The sequence below is a fragment of the Furipterus horrens genome, unplaced genomic scaffold (genome assembly GCF_987537825.1).
Source record: "Furipterus horrens unplaced genomic scaffold, mFurHor1.1.pri manual_scaffold_10, whole genome shotgun sequence".
Classification (NCBI taxonomy): domain Eukaryota; kingdom Metazoa; phylum Chordata; class Mammalia; order Chiroptera; family Furipteridae; genus Furipterus; species Furipterus horrens.
In genome coordinates this window covers 50,765,903-50,781,747 of record NW_028327180.1, presented here as the reverse complement: position 1 = coordinate 50,781,747, position 15,845 = coordinate 50,765,903, and the positions used below count along the sequence as shown (strand labels likewise).

General features: G+C 42.5%; 1 protein-coding gene across 2 annotated transcripts in view; it reads right to left on the bottom strand.

Moving 5' to 3' along the window:
• Positions 1 to 2,933: 2,933 nt before the first annotated feature.
• The window catches only part of XPO7 (exportin 7), a 35,466-nt gene continuing 22,554 nt past the window's right edge, over positions 2,934 to 15,845 (bottom strand). For both annotated transcript variants that reach the window (XM_090290086.1, XM_090290087.1), the window contains exons 19-28: positions 15,260 to 15,366; positions 12,676 to 12,764; positions 11,898 to 12,005; positions 9,841 to 9,923; positions 9,381 to 9,595; positions 9,058 to 9,196; positions 7,182 to 7,342; positions 6,336 to 6,434; positions 5,669 to 5,796; positions 2,934 to 4,520 (exon numbers count right to left, since the gene is read on the bottom strand). In XM_090290086.1, coding sequence (XP_090146212.1) covers positions 4,427 to 4,520; positions 5,669 to 5,796; positions 6,336 to 6,434; positions 7,182 to 7,342; positions 9,058 to 9,196; positions 9,381 to 9,595; positions 9,841 to 9,923; positions 11,898 to 12,005; positions 12,676 to 12,764; positions 15,260 to 15,366 — 1,223 coding nt within the window. In that variant the 3' untranslated portion in view covers positions 2,934 to 4,426. The remainder of the gene's footprint in view (positions 4,521 to 5,668; positions 5,797 to 6,335; positions 6,435 to 7,181; positions 7,343 to 9,057; positions 9,197 to 9,380; positions 9,596 to 9,840; positions 9,924 to 11,897; positions 12,006 to 12,675; positions 12,765 to 15,259; positions 15,367 to 15,845) is intronic.

Genomic DNA, 15,845 nt, shown 5'->3' with positions numbered 1-15,845 from the left:
ATCATGATTCTTTTTGACTGGTTTCAGCTTGTAATGAGCACATTCTAGTTGCAGAGGCGAGAAGGGAGTGGGGTTAGTACTACCTCAGAGAAGGCTGTAAGACTGAAGGACAGGTCAGGAGGCTTCAGACAGGGAGAGGGCCTCGCTCTCACCTTGGGGTCTTGAAAAGGGTAGGCGGGAACAGGGCATGCACGTCCAGCCTGAGAAGCGAGGGTTCTGCAGAGAGGAATAGGCAGGAGGCAGGGTGTGAAGGCAGACACGGCAGTGGTAACTGTCTAGTTGAATGGAAAGGTTCCACTGCAGCACTTGTAGCTTGGTTGGTAGTTTATAACATGATTTGCTTTGTGATGAACTCACAGACTGCAAGCTGTGTAAGGACGGGGAACTGATAAGTATGTAAAATGATAATGGCCTGCTATATTCTTAGAGTGGATGCATTATCTTCCCTGCACAGTTTAATCAATCTTTGAAGAGCTGAGGGGAGATGGCGTGGGTTTTCTGGTTTGAGAGATTACTGCTTTCTTACATTTGCCTACCCTTGTTCACTGGCCCTTCTGAGCTTTACTTAAGGCCAAACCAGTTATTCAATTAATCAGGTCTTACCCTGAGTTTGATTGCGCACTGACCTTGAATCCAGGCGTTTTTGGACTTAATTTGTTATCCACTGGCTAACAGAGACTAAGAGATGCTCTCCTGTCACTCATTATTCCCTTGTAAACTAATAATGGATGGGATGGTTTGGGCCATATAGGTGATGCTGTATGCTGGTCTGAGTTTCTGCCTTTATGGTTACCAAGCAGAATTTAAAATAGTTGTGTATGCTGCTTAAGTTCTATTCACTGTTTTGGAGTTTGTTCTGGTGAGGGATCTTATGCAGAAGAGTGGCAATGAATTCGCCTTGCAAATGCTGTTTTTGCTTTTCTTTCGCTTATCACCAAAAAGGTATTTGGCCTCTAGTGCCAAGTATCTCTAATGAATGAACAGACAGCAGCAGCCAGCCTGTCCTGCAAACTGTAAGGGTTTTTCTGAGGAAGGGGAATATTCCAAGCTTAATTCTGCCCTCCATTCTGATCATCTGTGTGACAGCTCATTTGTTTAGTTGACTCACTGCTCCTGAAATACACCGTGGCACACCTATGAATTCCAGGGTAGCTAAGAAACCCAAGACAGGTGTATGCACCCAAGGTCAAGCTACAGCAGCAAGAATCCTCTTAGATGTTAATTACTTAGCACCTAGTTGGCAGTTTTAATTATGGCCAGTATTTTTATCCTTTTAAAGTATTTAAAGAACTAGGACTCTTAGACAGTTATAACTATTTACATTTTTCAAGGCTTTGTGATCAGACTTAGGGCTTTTGCAGGTTTCCCCAAATTAAAACTACTATTTTTAGTACATCGTCATTTGTCAATGGAAAGTTGACAGTTGAAAGTCCTTTTTAAAATCTAAAAACCTAAAATCTGCCCCTGGGCCAAATCCCTTTTGTCCGATTTTCATTTTAGTGGGAATAGATAATTCTTATTCTGGCAGAGCCAACAAAACAAATACATACACACATACTACTTAAAATTTGATAGCCTATAGTAGACTTCAGCTGTTCTGTCAATGTAAGAGACAACTGGTGTCAGGAAACACTGTGTAAAGCCCTTGAACTGATGACCTTAGTTCCCAGAATAGCCTCAAAACGAATAAAACTCACGTTTAACCAAATAAAATTTCCACATGATTTCTTGGGGAAACTTTTAAGGATAACTGGCTTTCATAGTAGGTTGAAACTGCTGACCAGAAACAAAGGCTACTTTTTAGGTGCCTCCTCTTATAATTGTCAATTAAGCAAGAGCAGCTTGCTTAACTGACTGTCTGAAAAACTGTGGCTGTGGAAGAGTTGCTTCAGGGCCCTGCCATGACTAGACTGTGCTCAGGCTGTACAGAGACTACCACCTCTTAGGAGTTTCTTGCTTCTGAAACAGTTTTTGGGGAAGAGAAGGGAGAGCCTTCCTGTGAGTTACCTTTTGTCTCATTCACTACAGAAATATAATTCCAGGTCACTAAGGCAATGTGATTGGAGTGCTTTACATATTAATGAAGGCTGGCTTAGAGACAGACTTGGCTATGGGGAATAATTTACGAGACTGCCTTTTAGCCATAAGGATACAATTCTTTTGCCTTCAAAATAACTTAGTGCCAGGAAGTCACCCAGAAGACAGAGAGCAGGCAAAGCTCCCCTAGATAAGGTGGACAAGAGTGGTACTCTATAGTCTGTGACTCATCAAATGTAAATGTTCCAAGGTACAATTCCTATCTGTACCTAAATGTCCCTGGCAATTTCGTTCCCTCATACCTAGGTACTACATAGTAGGGGGATGAGAAGCGGTCTCTGTTAACTAATGTGCTTCATTTGATAATTCTTATCCTTGAACTCATCAGGGTTTAATCCACATTAGAAGAGCAGATGTCAGAACATTAACAAAACTGGGCTTTCTGAAATTATTTCTCTGCTGGTTGCCATGCTATTGGAAGCTAGTACAGAGGTAGGGTGGCCCCACTTCTATCGTTGTGGACAACAGCATATATGTGCATACACATTCTCCTCACCACATACACAACCCCTCCTCACATCAGCACTGTACACCAGACTGTAAACATTTTAGTCATACTTTTTGTTTTTAAACTTCAGCCAATATAAACCCTGCTCAAAATGTTACCAAAAATGTAGTCTTTACTGCAGATTGAATTGTATTACGTGCATACATGTATCAACTAAACCAATCATACTTTTAAAACAAATTGACTTAGATTCAGTCCAGTGAGAAGGTGATTTTACAAGGTTGAGGAGTCCCTGTCATTCACTGGCTTTTAGGAATGCATGCTTCAAATGTCTTCATGTGTTTAGACATGTCCTGCAGATACACTAGACTTGACTGCTGAAGCCGGGTCAGTAGAAACCATTGAAGTTTATTGGCGGTCACAATGCTTACACTGTATGCAGCAAACACCCTTACAAGTCTATCCGCAACCTGATCACGCAAGAAAGGATTCACCACACAGTTGCCAGAGGAGAAGAAAAAATTAGTAGGTTTGTGGGGGCAGAGGAGAGAAATACAAATAAAACCTAATTGATGAGTGTCCCATGGGCAAGAGCTGAACTAGAGATGCGTACAACTAGCAGCAACAATTGTGGGAAAAGTACAAGGCAAATAGCTTTCTCCATTAATTTTCCTCTGTAGGTTAATTTCTTTTTAAATATTCAAAACATTTATTATGGTTTTCATTTTATAAAAATGTATATTTTTAAGGGGGTGGGAGAATGTTAAATACTTCATGCCAGGCAGACCTTGTTATTAAGAACCCCTCTGCTGTAGTAACTTCCTCCAGTTCATACATTCACGAGTGCAGGGTACATATATAAATATCCACACGCACACATCCACACACATGCCTCAAGGGCTGGGGAAGACTAAAAGTTATTGGCCACACGCAGCTGGGCCTCTGGTGGACTCATCCAAATCGCTCCATAGGAGAGCAACTGGCTCAATCCCTTCTCTCTGGTCTCTACCTTTACAGAGACCAAGAACCTAAATCACAGACTTACATCTGACTTTTAAAAGCAAGAGGCATCTGTCTGAGGATGAGGGTAAGCAAACTGGGAAGAAGGATGAAGCTAAGAACACCAAACACTTGTAGCTGGAATCATGTCCCTGCAAGAGGCTGAGGGACCTGGGGCAGCGTCTATGGCTGAAGGGGGAGGGGTGGTGCTCCGCATGGCTTAGAGTTCCTAATAACAAGGGTAATACAGTAACAGGAAGTGATAATTTGGGGGGCAAGGAAAAGGCAATAAGAAAAAATATACATTTGGAATTTTTACTTTTTTTTTTGCCTCTCTACACTGTGTCACTAAATATATCTCTGCACGTTCACACATCCTCGTCCAGTAAAGCTTCAGGCCACCAGAATACACATTTTTCCTCACTCGCATACACAACCCCTCACATCAGATCAGCATTGGTGCACTAGACTCTGTAAAAATTTTTCAGTCACACTTTTTTTTTAAACTTGAGTCAATATAAACCTTGTTCAAAATGTTATGAAAAAATGTACATGTTTTTACAAGGCAGGTTGTGGCAGGACACTGGGGGTTCTTCGCCTTTGGGTGGCCCCAAGAGAAGGGGCTGGAGTCTCACATGTGTGTCTCTATCTCCTCCCACCACCCTTCCCACCCCATCCCCCGAGAACCAGCAGCACCCTGCCCCCTAGTGAGTGCGCACACACCCCTATTCCCTGGGGAAGCAGCTAGTTGACCTTTGCCACTTCCCCCACGCCCCTGGAGGAGGGAGCCAGGGTCAGCCAGGCCCTCTCCCCTATAATTGTTCGCCCCTCTGGGCCAGACCAAAAGGACGCTGCTCTGTACAGGTAGAGTCCAAGGAGGTGTCAGCTCATCATATCATTGCTGTTCACGCCATAAGTGGAATTCTTCATCGAGTCGTTGACTTCTCGACGGAATGCTGACAGGTTCTGGGTGAACCTAAGAGAGGATGCATGTAGGTTGGCAAAGCAGGGTGCAAGGGAAAGGTCTTTGCCTGAAACATTTCTAGTAGACGGGGCTGCTGAGAGGCAGAACATATGAATTAACAGGTTCTGTTTTTAAGGTCAGTAAATATCAGTCTTAAGACTAAGGGAAAGTTGGGCTAGTTTTGTGCCCCCTTCTACTTGCAACTTCATGGCTGGTCATATCTGGGGTGGAGGGCCATCTTGGGTTCATGGCAGCACAAAAGGAATCTTGCTGACAAGAGGCAGGAAGTAAGCTTCACAAAGGAAAAGGATGAAGCTATTTCATTTCTTAATGCCAAGAGCCATATGGTAGAGCTATGCTATCCAATATGGTAGTCACTAGCCACGTGTGGCTACTGAGCACGTGAATTATGTCCAGTGCAAACGAGGAACTGATTCAGTTTCCCAATCTCACCTTAATTAATTTTAAATTAAAATGCCGTATTTTGCCCTGGCTGGTGCAGCTCAGTGGATTGAGTGCTGGCCTACAAACCAAAGGGTTGCCGGTTCAATTCCCAGTCAGGGGACATACCTGGGTGGTAGGCTAGGTCCCCAGTTGGGGGAGTGCAAAAGGCAACCACGCTTTGATGTTTCTCTCCCTCTCTTTCCCCCTCCCTTCCCCTCTCTCTAAAAATAAATAAAATCTTTTTAAAAAAGCCATATTTTAAACTAATCAAAGTAAAATTAAAAAATTTAGAAAAATCTGTTATTCAATTTCAGCTATTGGCGAACTTCTAAGTATGTAAATTTTATGAAATCTAAATATAAATAAAATATTTCTGATGAAAATTTAGCAGCTGAATTGAGATACCATGATAAGTATAAAATGTACACAAGATCTTGAATTTAATACATACAATAAAAAGAACATTAAAATTCTCAGTTTTTAAATACTGATTATACACTGACAATATTTCTGGTACACGGGTTAAATAAAATATTGTCTGTTTCTTTTTACCCTTTTAAAACGTGGCTACTAGGAAATTTAAAGTTACTTATGTGACTTGCTTTCCTATTGGACAGCACTGCTTAAATGGCCTCTACAAGACAAGGAGTCTCCCTTGTTTCAATGGTCTGAAAAAAATTTTTCTAGGATTTCTTGGCAGGGCCCTTTACACTCACCTGTCTCTGTTTTTCGTTAGAAGATTTCGCTCTATGCCTTCCATCAGGTTTTCGAAACACAGATGCATAGCCTGCTGCTTCTCTGGAGGCTGGCTGTTCACGATACTGTTCCTTAGGTCAGAAAAATACTGCGGGGCCAGGAGTGGGACAGCGTGAGGAGAGAAGACGGGGAAAGGCAGATTAGCCCTCCATCATCTGCAGGGTGGAAGGAGCGCTCTTCTCCAACAGGAATGGGGTATCTACTAAAATTGGATACTGTTTTTTTTAAAATTCAAGCCAGCAGGATAATGTATAATACCTTTTTTTCACAAACATCAAGAATTTAAACTTCGTAAACACTAAGCATTCTATGATCAGATTCTTTTTTTATAGGAATCGACTTATTTCTGTTTGTTTATGGCAGCCTGGAACTAGAACTTAGGGTCGCAAGTGCTTTCATTCCCAGGTACACTCTCTTCTTGTAACACTTCCTCATCCTTTACCTTTGTCTGACTTGCCATGTGTGCTGACTTCTAACAGGTAAGTGATTACATGTTATTCAAAGCATGCGTAGGACGTGCTTAGGAAAATGGGCTTTTCCCCTCTCATTTGTTTGTTTCTTTGAGTGTCCTGGAAAATGTGCACCTACCTTGGCTTCTGGCTCTGGGCATCAGACTGGTTCCCTTACCTTTTCATTAAGTAGTATCAAGCCAAGTAGTGGTCGGGACATAGACCACTGGTTCCTACAGTCTTCGAAGATGATGATGTTCAGCACCGTTGACAGCATCTGGAAATGGAGAACCTGAGGCAGTGACCTAGTGGTGGCCACCCAAGATAGAATTACAGATTCCAAATAGAGGAGTTTATTAGGGTGGAAGCCTTTTCTGTCCACGGTAAACCAGACAAATATTTTACGCAGCTTCATTTTAATTTTCTATTGCCAGGTAAATTTCTCTAAGACATTTTATTTCCTATTCTTTAAGCTGGTTTGATGACTCATTTTTAAATGGACCTTCCTAGTTTACCCTGATCTGTGGGATTGGTCAAGCAAATGATTATAGTGCAAAATCACCTTGCACTTATCTCAGAGGAGATAGCTTTAAACCTTTTTGGGGGTGTGATGGGAATGTGAATGATTTTACGGCTTCCTTAGCAAATAACGCAGACAAAGACGAGATATGGGAGGAACAAGCTTTGCGGCTGGATGCTGCTCACCCATGCTCCGCTTATAGTCATGGGTGAGCAAAGTCATCGTCATGGAAGGAGGCCAGTACTCATGGGAGAGGCCCAGTGACCAGGCGTGGCTGTGACACTCAGAATTTCTATAGCCAATGATTACTCCACACACTCAAAATCTGCTGCCATTTTAAGGTATAGACTTCATCTGGGCAGCATTAGTCCAGTGAGATATGAGTCAGACTCATTATCTGGCTTGACCTCCCCCCTCTTTTGAAGAGAGGTTCTTCCAAAGGAAAAGAGAGAGGTCTTCCCCTGCAGGACACTGCCCACTGCCCGCTAATGCGCACATCCTTACCTGCTGGATCATCTCTGGATGCTGCTGCATGATGTGCAGGAAGCGGTCACTCTCTTGGTTCAGGGGTGTTGTCCTCTTCTTGGTGCTACGTGACAGCTGCTTGAAGAGGTATGTCACAATGTGGTCCAGGCAGGAGCAGCAGCCTGTGCACACCATGGTGTCTGGAAGAAAGAGGAATGGGGTGGAAAAGAGTGGAATCCCTGAGCTGCTGATGGTGAGTTGGGCAAACATGACTGCCCTTCACTGAGATCCCAGGTCAGCCAAGGCCACTGCTCGGGGTGCTTTCTGTCAACCTCTCAACCCTCAATACAGGTCAAAGTCTAAGTTTAAAAGTGACTGTGCAATAACAATATAAATAAATATTATTGATATTATTGACTCAATGTAGTATATTTGTGTCCTCTGCTTCATAAAAAAGAATAGTTCACAGGTAGCAAGTACTTCTACAGTGCCAGACACTGTGCTGAGGACTTTACAGATATTATTTCTAATTTATCCACTTGAGAACTCCAGGAAATAGGCTTTTCATTTTACAAATGAGTAAACCAAAGTTTGGGGAGGTTATTGACTTGCCTCAAGATCCCACTGTCAGTCACTGGAAGGGCTGTGAACAGAATCCAGGTGTGAGTTGTGAGCCTACACTCTGAGTTACCTGGGGGATGTCACTGAGCCCAGCTTAATGCAGCCTATCGACACCTACGTTTGTTAGAGTGGGCTGCTGTACTGTTTGTTTGTCTCTGAAGTGTCCTGGGGAAGCGTGGTGACGGGGGCTGCAGACTCATCCATGCATTTCAAAGATGACACGGCAGCACAGCCTGTGCACAGAGTTCTGACTTGGCGAGGCTCAGGCCAGAGGACTAAGGAATGAACCCGTAGAAGAGGAAGGCATTCTGCTCCTGTTTGTGCAGAGGTCCTTTAATTTTTAAGAAGCTATAAAGAAGCGTTCCAAAGCTGCCCTAGATGTGCTGTGCACCAGCTGGAGGTAAATGCACAGCAAAGAAGTGCAGAGAGGTACAGGGAACTCACCAGGGCAGACAACCCAAAAGTTATTCTATGCATTTGCAATGAATCATGATTACTTTGCAGTTACTTAATCTTCCTGTTTATGTTGTGCTCAGCCTAATATAAAAATGTATTTTATTCTCTGAACACATACTAGGATTGTTGGAAGGCATCCTGAGGACAAAATGGTTTTCAGAAACCAGCTGGAGCAGGATGGGAAACTTACGGACTAGCTGCGTAAAGCTCTCCCATAGATTCTACCGCCTCAGGATAGACTCCAAATACCCCGATATGGCCGAAGAGCCCCTGGGTGACCTCCAAGTTTGCCCTGCCTTTCTTTTTCTCCAGCTTCATTTCTTTTCATTCTCTTTGCATGGTGTGCAGCCATCTGGATTTCTGGATCTTTCTTGCCTCTAGGTGCTAGTACTTGTGGTTCCTGCTGCTAGGAAGCCTCTGCCATTAACCTAGTAATATTTCTGCTGCTTTTGGGTGTACGTTTAATACCAGCTCTTTTGTCAGACTTCCCTGACCCCGCTTCTGAAATCCAGGAGTTTAGGGGTGCTTCCTGAGAGCTCCCGTTGCACTTCATATACCTGCTACTGTCCTGGGTAAGCAAAGAGGCAGCTGTCTGTTTCACCCACAGCTAAAAAGCTCCTGAGGGACAGGGACTTTGTGCTATTAATCACTGTATCCCTAGCACGTGCCTGGTCCTTAGGACGTGATCAGTAAGTATGTGCCGATGAGAATGTGCCCGTGAGTTCTGTGCTCTGTTGGCAGGGCCAATTCCTCAAAGCAATAATCCTTTGTATACTGGGGCAAGATTCTCTTTTTTCTGTTTAGTTATAAAAACAAACCTACCAACCCAGGTGCTTACCAAGTGCAGTGAGTCCTTCAGATATGGAAGAGAGAATATACATGATGACATGAGGTTCCAGGCTTGCAATAAAGTTCATGTGGTCCTGTGTCAGGACTTCCAGTAGTGAATAGTAAGACTGGCTGAGCTTGGGGTAGTCCTGTGGGAAAATAGGAAAACAAACATCAGCTTAAGTACTGTGAATCAGTTCCCTTCAGATGGGAAAACAAAAGACATAGCTGGAGCTAGCTTCCAGTTCTCCAGAGAACTGTTCAAGCATGGTCTCAGGCCAAGAAAGCCTGAACAGCAGGGGTCGAGGCCTGCCAATGACACATAAGGCTTACCAGGAGGTCACTGTGGGGAATGGAGAGGAGCAGCTTGATGAAGGTCTGGAGAGCATTGTCCAGGGCATCGTCTCCATAGAGACGAAAGACTCCAAAGTTGACGTAACTCCCACTGAGGGCAGCCTTCAGCATGGAGAAGCAGATGGAAATGCCCTTGAGCTTCAGTGCATAGACCTGATCCTTTGGGACCTCTCCTAGTGTCAGGATGCGATTGCCTGAGTAGACATGTGATAAATATATTTATTTAAGCATGTTACCAATTGATAAGTTTATACTCCAACTCAATCATCCTACTCCAAAGGCTCCTGGTCCAGCTGACCCTGGAACACAAACGCATGAGCAGCACAGCCTGCCTCACAGCACTGTCCTGACTACCCCAGAGCTGGCTGAGACCCGCACGCAGAGGGTGGTGATGGAGGCGAAGTTCTCCTCCAGGGCTGGGCTCCTCCAAAGCACTTACCATACATTGTTATCATCTTGCTAGTTTCTCTGAAGAGTAGGATGCCATTGGGGGAAGAGACATCAAACTGGAGTCGCTGGGATCTGAGCAGAGAACACAGAAGGAAAGTCAGAGTTGTGGTGCCAGAGACTGGGATGCTCCAGGCTCTCACCTTGGGTGATTCTTTTTGCACTAAGATGTGCTGATTACCTATACTCATGTGAAATAACCAACTTAATCTGAGATATTTAACCAGTGATATAGCTTACATCTTGAAGACCAACATGCTTGCTAGAGTCAAGTTCAGCTGCTCAAATTGAAAACATTAAAGTAAACAAAAAAATGAAGCAGCAGATAAAATTACTTAAAATTTTTTTTTAGAGAGAATGGAAGGGAAACATCGAAGTGTGAGATACATCAATCAGTTGCCTCTCGCCTGCCCCCAACTGGAGACCTGGCCCAAAACTCAGGCATGTGCCCTGAATGGGAATTGAATTGGTGACCTTTGGGTTCGCAGGCCAGTGCTCAATCCACTGAGCCACACCAGCCAGGGCTAAAATTACTGTCTTAAAATTCTCATTTTATTTGATAAGTAGAGATTCTAACAGTTGGTAGTACTAATTCACAGACTTCAGACATTAATCTACATCTACCTTAGCTTGAGTGGCAACTAAGGGAGGAGACATGCGTGGTTACCACTTTCTAAGGCAAGAAGGTGAGAAGGGACTGGGAATGCTGCAACACAGGTCAGGCAGGGAGGGCAAACACTTTAAACCACCCTGAGTTTTGAGTTCCTGACTGTTCCCGAGACCAGAGCAACTCCTGTTGGGTCTGCTCTACCTTTTAATGAACTCCACTGAATCCTAGATCTCACTCCCAGATGTCCTTCATTCTTCTTTCCTTCTCTCCCCATGCTGACTCCATCAAGACCTAGCTCTTCAATGTGCCCTGAATCTTCCCACTTCCTCTATGGTCCTTCTGCTTCCACTCTTGCCCCGCTACAGGCCCATTCTTCCCGTGGTAGCTAGAATGGTACCTTAAGTAATGTAAATGAGATCATTTTAATTCACCGCCTAAAACACTTCAGCAGCTTCCCGCTGCACTGAGCAGAGGTCCATTCCTCACTACTGTAGTGCCAAATCACCGTGTGGTGCCCTCTGCCCACGAGGCCCCCTCACCACTGTGCTCCCTCTGGTGGCACTGTTCTCTCTAGTCCCAACAAGCTCATCCCATAGCAGGACTTGGGCTGTTGTTTTCGCTGTTCTTTCCCATCTCTCTAGGGCAACCATAATCTTTCTTGTCACTAAGATCCCAGCTTAAGTGTCACCTTCTCTGACCCCCTCTCCTTCAATTCCTTTGTTTTAGTATATTCTTTTTCCCTAGCCCTTTCCACTGTTTGAAATGATTGTCCATACTTGTTTTATTGTCTGTTGCCCTCCCAGAATGTAACACCTAAGAGGTCATGGGTTTTGTCTGGTACAATAGCTTAGGAAACTGACAGGCAAAGAGCAGGTGCTCTCAGATCTCTGTTCTATAAATGAATGAATAACTCTTGATCATAAGCCTCATGGGAGGCAACAACCTCTTTGAATACTGCCTACTCCTCACCAAAACTAGTCTCTCAGGAGTGCCATGAGAGGCAGAAACACCAATCTGAAGTTCTAGTTATGTCAAAGGGCTGATTTTTCTTCTTTTCCATCCCTATATTATTGGGCAAATGTAACAACCTGGTATTCTGGAAATTGTTCTTTCTCTTAAAGTAAATCTTTACTGATCCAGCTGTAATTTGCCTAATAAGTACCTTTCTTAAGAACGGGCATGCTAATATGTCCCCAGTCACTCTCAATTGTCTCTATGGAATGTGATGGGCAAGGCATCATTACCAAATGTCCACTTTTATGTGTGGGCAGGGAGATCAGATTCTTGGTTGCCAGATTCACTTCTTGTAAGAATGTATACCATGAGATCTTTTTAGCAGTGAACTGTATCATCTTCCACAATCTGCCCAAAACACCACATAGAGCAAACTGCCTGAGGGCTGACTCAGACAGAAGGGCAGCTGTGCCCTTCCTCCTTACCTATTATGAACCAATTCGGCCATCAGCTTAAGCACAGGTGTGGTACAGGCTGGATCATGGTACCACAACTCAATCGCCCGCTGGAGAATTGGCATGTAGGATGGGTATCTGGAAACAAAAAGCTAAGGAAGAATTCTGAATACAGAAATGTACAAAATTTGAAATAATTTCTCAGCTTTGGTCCAGTATAAACGGTCTGATTACACTTCTCTAACTTCCTGTCTCTTGCTTGCTAATCTTAGAAATATTGTGTGTCCTTTAATTTATAATAGGTATCTAATAATACACTGTAATTTACATATTGCCTTTCTTCTAAAGAGCACAATGTATTTCATATTGTAATTATAGGGAATCAGCTATTTCTGTTATGTAACTATTGGAGAAACAGAGGCACTCAGATTTAAAATGATCTGTTCAAATTATGATGTCAGTAAGGTTTGACTTTCTAATTCCTAGTAAAGCTGTCTTTTTGTAGTAGACTGAAATGTCTCTCTTTCCTATGTGTAGCAAAGCTCCTGTGCAACAGTTCCACAGTGGGCGAGTTCCACAGGCATTTGTATCTGTGACTCAAAGAGCAGATGGGAAGCAGCTCATTCACTTCCTATCTCATTGAGCAGAGCAGACAGCATATGTCATCAGGCCACTATGGAACGGCAGCTTACAGGACATATATGGCAGTTCTTTTTACCTTCCCACTCCTCCCCCTGCCGCCTTCCCTGATGACTCCATCACTCATTCAAACTCCAATGAAGGCTAGCTGTGATATGTGTTAGGATACATCCATTCAAACAGCATCATGAAGCTGGTCTTGGCATTGAAGGCAAAAGCTATCCCTCTCAGGTCTCTTACCAGGCCAACTAGAGTTCGCTGCAGTAGAAGGCAAAAGTATGTTAAAAAGAGAACAAACAAACTTATAACCACCTAATGGTGCCTTCACATATCTGCAATCAAATTCTTCCTCCCATCGTTCAACAAATAATCCTTCCCAAATATTTGGAATTGATCTCTTCCATATAAGAATAAAATCTTTTCCCTCAGAAAATTAGGTTTAGAACCTTGTTATACAGAGAAAAAGTGACAGTCCCTGGTCCATCACAGCAAAAATAGAGGCTGACAAAGTTTTAAGATATTAATGTGATAAATCATGTAAAAAATGGGTAAAAAAAAAAGGGCAAAAAAGAAGAGGTAGAAGAGTCGTATATCCTGAAGGCCTGGCACCACAGAGTGACACAAAGGTGCCAGCAGCACTGCTGGACCCCAAATGCAGACCCTGTCAGGAGGAAGACAAAAGTCTCCACGATTCCTGGAAATAAGACTGCTGGGTTAAATCTTTGAGCTGAGAAGTATTAGATAATATCTTTCCAGAAAAAGACTGAGGCCCAGCAGTCAATAGCTTTCCTGAAGTCATTCTGTGAGGTGCAAGAGGGCCAGGATTAGGACTCACAGCACCAAGACTCCAAATCCAATGCTTCCTTTCTCAATAGAACTTTTAGTTATGGGCTCTGAACAGCAATAGACCCCTTTAATACTTAGCAGTTATCAGTAGGCTCAAGGAGGTAGCACATTTGTGTATCCTGGCTCATTTGTTAAAAATGTCTGTACTTCTACTAAAAGCCTGCCTTAAGCAAGCCAGTTCTATTCCTACACTGATACCATGAGCTCAATTTTCAAGTTTACGACATGGTCAATCCAAAAGACTTGTTACATGAGGTGTAACAAAGATACGGTAATAGTGGTAGTTCACAGCCATGGTGGTTCTTTTCATTAATTTTACTTGCTTTGTATGTAACTAATATGATGGGGAAAGGGCTGACATCCCTCAGTTATCCTTGATATTGGCTGTCACCCTAGTCTATATTATTGCTGTTCCACACTAACTTAGCTTTGAATGATACCCGTCTTAGACCCTGAAACACTGGGATAAAGTGGAGACAGAGGTGGACCAAGTGGTGTTGCTCTCTGACTTCCCTGCTCACTTGAATACAGAAAACTAAGAGGCATTCTAAAGATGAAAAATTAGAATTTTAGAATGTCAGGTAAAGCCTGGCATTTTGGGGGCAATACCTCCGGCTAGTTGGTAGCTGTAAAATTCAGCCTCAGTGTCATTATGAACACTATGAAAACATCCTACAAATATTAACAGCACAGTGCCTTCTGGTTTTAGTACAGAGATCTACAGGTGAGGAGAGCAGATGTACATGAAGTGAAAATATGAGGAAAGTAGAATCTAAAAATGAAAATTTTGAGAGCCAGAAATCAATAACTAAGGGTAAATTAAAAATTCCATATATATAGAAATTCATTAACCCTTCTAAATGACTAATGTATCAAAGAATCTTAATGGAAATTAGAAGATACAAAAAACTGAATAATAAAAATGTGACACATCAAAACTTGTGAACATACTTAATGCTACTGAACTATACACTTAAATATGGTTACGTGGTAAATTTTATGTGGGTTTTTAAAAAATATATAATTTAGTCCTCATTTGAGGACATGTTCACTGATTTGAGAGAGAGGAAGGGAGAAAGTGAGGGAGTGATGGGGGCTGGGCAGGGGGGGACAGACAGACAGACATCTATGTGAGAGAGAAACATTGACTGGTTGTCCTAACCAGGGATTGAACCCACAACCCAGGTATGTGCCATACTGGGAATTGAACCCACAATCTTTTGGTATAGGAACACACTCCAACCCACTGAGCCAGCTGGCGACAGAGAGAGAGAGAGAGAGAGAGAGAGAGAGAGAGAGAGAGAGAGAGAGAGAGAGAGAGAGAGAGAGAGAGAGAGAGAGAATGTGTTTTTACCACAATAAAAAAAAACAAGTTTTGGAATAACACACCTAGCAGGACATTTATAGTCTTTCACAGTTACAACAGGAAATAAGGACTGAAAAGTTAATAAGTTAGAACAGAATAATCCCAAGGAAAATATATGAAAGTAAAGATTAAAACTAGAAATAAATGAAATACCAGATAAAATAGAGCTAAAACAAAGTAAAAAAATGCAGACTGATGAAAATAACAGAGTATTAAAAATGAAAAGGAGGAATAAACTAAATACATAACAGAGATCAGCAAGGCAAGGCAAAGCACATAAATTAACTTTATGCTCATACATTTGAAAATTCAGACAAACAAATCCTAACGGCTGCTTAGGAACACACTTTAACATATAGAGTTTATAAATCCATACTGGCTCTTCTACATCAAAATCCTAGGAGTCAGGGATATGAAACACAAAGCCAACCCAATGGAAAATTTAGGGGTAAGCATTATTTTCTGCACCGCTAGCTAATCAAGTCTCTATCATGAACTGTCCTCAACCAGAAGCTGACTAATCAGTGGGTGAAGGACTCACCTTTGCCTCTTGCTCATTGAAAGTATTCGTGCTAAACATCTGGGCCACAGCCTCAAATGCTGCTGTGAGTGGTAGCATGAATTGCTCATACTGATCTTCATCCTCTCCTGTAACGGAAACAAGGAGGATGTGACCCCAACGCACAAAATTCAAAGTTGTGTGTGCATGAAAAATAAGCAGATCCAAGGGTAAATCCAGGGCCCTTTATTACCCCAATAGGTATTAGTAGTAATTACAGAATAAAGTATCCATACAGTAACTATTTTTAAAGTAGAAAATGGCAGAAATCATCTTGTCCAGGACTGTTCAAATTTTCTCAATAATAACTTACAACATCAGATTCCTATGTATGAGTGTAAGGCACTCTGGTATTTCTTTCTTTTTCCTTAAGCGAGAACCAGACTCAGCGGAGCAGGACTCAGTCTGGTGCATGAGAACTAGATGAGACTCAAACTTGAATCAGGTGTGCATAAAGTCTTTATTCCTATTTTTCTTTCTTTCAGCAACCATTCATAAGCTTAAAAAAATATATATTTTTTAACGTCACTGTAGTAGAAGTAAATTTAAATAGCTCCAAATTATGAAG